The 4,509-nt window shown below is 39.2% G+C and overlaps 1 protein-coding gene across 4 annotated transcripts in view; it reads right to left on the bottom strand.

Annotated features, from left to right (window-relative positions):
* Positions 1–4,509, bottom strand: part of LSM14A (LSM14A, mRNA processing body assembly factor) — a 64,703-nt gene that overhangs the window by 31,726 nt on the left and 28,468 nt on the right. For all 4 annotated transcript variants that reach the window (XM_003798443.3, XM_003798442.3, XM_023518355.1 and 1 more), the window contains exons 2-3: positions 3,887–4,050; positions 262–391 (exon numbers count right to left, since the gene is read on the bottom strand). In XM_003798443.3, the coding sequence (XP_003798491.1) occupies positions 262–391; positions 3,887–4,050 (294 nt within the window). The remainder of the gene's footprint in view (positions 1–261; positions 392–3,886; positions 4,051–4,509) is intronic.

Genomic DNA, 4,509 nt, shown 5'->3' with positions numbered 1-4,509 from the left:
CCTGGCTATTTTTTGGTTGCAGCCGTCATTGTTGTTTGGCGGGTCCGGGCTGGGGATTCGAACCCACCACCTTAGGTGTACGTGGCTGGCGCCTTAGCTGGTTGAGCTATAGGCGCTGAGCCAAGGTTTTAAAATAATACAAAACATCAAACATTTCCAGAAATTTATGACAGTAAGTTTTCTATAGCTTTGTAGTAAAGAAACGGAGATTATCCCACCTTCCTCCCCCTACAAAAAAGGAAAAAGAAAAAGAAAACATACCAACACCAACAGCACCAAACTGCTGCCCAACTAATGAACTTGGACTGAACTGGCTGTATGTTGGCATCCTGCCAAAAGGTCCATACGAACCCACTGACTGGAATGAAGAAGCAGATGAGCCTAGGGAAGACTGAAGGAAAATCTCGGGTTATTTTTCCAAGCTCTATGCAGAATATAGTCAGAATAAAATTCAGACTTTTAAAAATTTTAAAGAAAACTATTAAATAACTGGTAGAAACAAAAGCAATTATAATATACATTTAAGATTAATGCATATTAGTAACATCAATGCATAATAGTAACAACAACTGAACAAGTTCTAAATTTAATATCTGTCTCTATGTTCCAATTATACACAATGTGCTTTACAAATACTTTATGGTATAATAAATTCCAAGTTAAGACTTGTTTTATAGCAGATTTACCAAAGAATTAAAGAAAAGTTGCAAAAAAAAAAAAAATCATGTTTAGTAATCCTGGGTTTGTCTGGCACTGACTTTCTTCTTCCTTTCAATCATGTGAGGCCTCCTATTAAATTCATGGGAAGAAATGCAGAAACCACACACACAAAACAGCTTGACAGTTAATCTATAATTACATTAAGTAGTGGAACATTTTAGGAAAACTTTAACTTACCTAACCTAAAGTAGATTTATTATTTCAATATATTTAATAAACATATATATATAAAACATTTCATAATATAAAGTATATTAAAGGCTACTGTAATATTAAGTTCAATGATGGAAGGAAATTATTTGTGTATCCACTGCTAGTGTCAAGCACATACATTTACTCAAGTACTGCTGAATGAATGAAAAAAGATCAAGGAGATGTTCCTAACAGTTGGAAGAAGTTATTCAACACCATTCTGATGGTTTTTCTCCTTCCATAGAACTGATTACTGAAATAAATGGTTCCCTGGAGAATTCTGGAAAGCATTATGCAAGAGACAGTAAGATAGCACAAGTCTTTGGTATAGGCAGCTGTCTCTATTTACTACGCTGTGCCTCTTCTTCTTCCTCTTAAGAGATTCTCATTTTTAACGATTCCTTCAGATAGCTGTCCCCAAAAACAAGGCCTAAAAAGAGGAGATAGGGCGGCGTCTGTGACTCAGTGGGTAGGGTGCTGGCCCCATATACCGAGAGCAGTGGGTTTGAACCTGGCCTCAGCCAATTTGCAACAACAAAAAAAACAGCTGGGCGTTGTGGTGGGCGCCTATAGTCCTGGCTACCTGGGAGGCTGAGGCAAGAGAATTGCCTAAGCCAAGGAGTTGTAGGTTGCTGTGAGCTGTGACACCATGGCACCCTACTAGGGTGACAAAGTGAGACTCTGTTTAAAAAAAAAAAAAAAGAGGAGATAACTGGGATTAGAGAATTTCTCTAATTTATGCAAATAATAAAATTAATAATTTCTATTTTTTTTTTTAATTTTTGAGATAGTCTTATTATGTCACACTGGGTAGAGTGCTGTAGCATCACAGCTGACAGCAACCTTCCAACTCTTGGGCTTAAGCAATTCTGTTGCCTCAGCCTGCCAAGTAGCTGGAACTATAGGTGCCTGCCACAAAGCCCAGCTATTTTTTGTTGCAGCTGTCATTGTTGTTAGCTGGCCCAGGCCGGGTTCGACTCTACCATCCTCCAGGTATGTGGTTGGGGACATAACCACTGTGCTAAAGGCATGAAGTCAAAATTTATAATTTCTTTCTTTTTTTTTTTTTTTTGAGACAGAGCCTCAAGCTGTCCCCCTGGGTAGAGTGCCGTGGCATCATAGCTCACAGCAACCTCCCAACTCCTGGGCTCAAGCAAGTCTCCTGCCTTAGCCTCCCAAGTAGCTGGGACCACAGGTGCCCGCCACAACGCCTGGCTATTTTTTGGTTGCAGCCATCATTGTTGTTTGGCGAGCCCAGGCTGGATTTGAACCCACCACCTTAGGTGTATGTGGCTGGCGCCTTAGCCACTTGAGCCACAGGTGCCGAGCCAAAATTGGTAATTTCTTATTGAAAAGCTTATCTTATGGTCAGGGAAAAAACAGTAAATGTTACCAGGTACATTTCTTTGTTTTTCACTTTAAATTTACATATTACTTTGTATTTTTTTTTTTAGAAGAATTCATCAGTATGTTTTCTTTAATAGCTTAAAGACAAATCCTATACAAGATTAATCCAGTATATATAAGAATCTATCCTTAAAAGGACCACAAACTTTTAATCATCTATGCCTTCAAGTAAAAATACTCTCATACGCGTCTTCCTTTATAGCTGATATTCAGAGCCTTTATATGCTTCCAATGAATATGGAGACATGTACTATAATCCTCTTTAATCCATAATTTATAATTGTTTAAACATTATGTGTTTTTATTTTTAATTAAGTATGAAAATTTTTAATTTCTTTTTCTGAGAATACTTGGGGTTTTTAAATGCCTTAATTTAGGAAATTCAAGAATTTAAATGTTAAAATCCATTTATGTTTGTAATAGCTTACATAATATCACACATTATATAACATATGTGTAATGTGATTTAGCCTTTTCCCTCCTGTAAGCCTAGTAATCTATCTTAAGAGCCGCCATTATTATTCTGGTTTGCAATATGAACTGTATCTGAAAAGCACAGCAGCATGGACCCTCAATTCTGGAGCCAGAATGTCTGGCTCTGTTCACATTGTGGCTCCATCTCAATTTCCTCACTTACAAAAGTGAGAATTATGATACCATGTTCAAAGAATATTATGAGGACTGGATTATTATAAAAATAGTGCTTTGAATAGTGCTTTCTTTTTTTGAGACAGAGCCTCAAGCTATCACCCTGGGTAGAATGCCGTGGCATCACAGCTCACAGCAACCTCCAACTCCTGGGCTCAAGCGAGTCTCCTGCCTCAGCCTCCCGAGTAGCTGGGACCACAGGCGCCCACCACAACGCCCGGCTATTTTTTGGTTGCAGCCATCATTGTTGTTTGGCAGGTTCGGACTGGACTTGAACCCGCCACCTTAGGTGTATATGGCTGGCACCTTAGCCACTTGAGCCACAGGCGCTGAGCCTGAATAGTGCTTCTTATAGAGTAGCCCTGAATGTTAGCTATTGTAACTGTTGTTGAAATTAGAAAATTTATTTTGTAATAAAAATAAATTCCTGACTCGGCACCTGTAGCTCAGCAGCTGGGGCGCCAGCCACATACACCAGAGCTGGTAGGTTCGAATCCAGAACAGGCCTGCCAAACAACGACAACTACAACCAAAAAATAGCTGGGCCTTGGGGCCAGCGCCTATAGTCCCAGCTACTTGCTTGGGAGGCTGAGGCAAGAGAATCGCTTAAGCCCAGGACTTTGAGGTTGCTGTGAGCTATGACACCATAGCACTGTACTGAGGGCGACATAGTGAGACTCTGTCTCAAAAAAAAAAAGAGAAAAAAACAAACCCCAGCTATTTCTTACCTAATTTAGTCCTAATTTATGATCCAAAGGAAAAAACCTAGATGAGAACATTATCCAGGTCATTTTCAGTAAGTATCCAAGCAACTTAGAAATGATATGCTCCATGAACATGCAACTAGGAGAGACAAAAGCCAAGGACAACCATGTGCTAAGTTTAGCTGCACTCCAAGACAAATTTTACTATCAGTTACCTGAACAATAGCAGGGTCTTGAGGCAAAGAACACTGTGGTTTTGGTGGCTCACAAACAGTGAGGTCTTTAATATCACTCCCACGGAAAATAATGTATTCAAAGACTTCATCTCGAGGTGGTATTGGACGATCAGTTGGTCTGTCCTCGGTACCAAAGGATCGAACTGGTAAAAAAACAGAGGATATGAGATATGATACTCAACATACTGATGTAGTACCTCAGATTCTAATTGTTCTATTCTAAGCACTAAGCAACAGTTCTGAAATGTCATCTGTGTGAAAGTAGTCATTAACCTACAGCTAAATAAAACTTATTTTAAAAAAGAAGAAACAAGAGTGGGTGTTGCCTAAAGCTAAATGTACGCTGTTTTTAAAAAAGTCTATTGGTATTATGAGGTTGTGTTCTTTCTGCATTTTATTTATATTTTTGGTGGTTGTGGTGAGGTGTTAAAATATCCTTTTTTCTAACTGGGAGTTGTGGCAGCTGCCTGCAGTCCCAGCTACTCAGGAGGCAGAAGGAAAAGAATCGCCTAAGCCCAGGAGTTGGAGGTTGCTGTGAGCTGTGATGTCACAGCACTCTTGTCTTTTTTTGTAGAGACTCTGTCTCTTCCAAAAAAAAAAAA

This window comes from Otolemur garnettii, unplaced genomic scaffold (genome assembly GCF_000181295.1).
Source record: "Otolemur garnettii isolate 467f Iridium unplaced genomic scaffold, OtoGar3 scaffold00135, whole genome shotgun sequence".
In the NCBI taxonomy this organism is placed as follows: Eukaryota; Metazoa; Chordata; class Mammalia; order Primates; family Galagidae; genus Otolemur; species Otolemur garnettii.
This window is presented reverse-complemented; position numbering and strand designations above follow the sequence as displayed.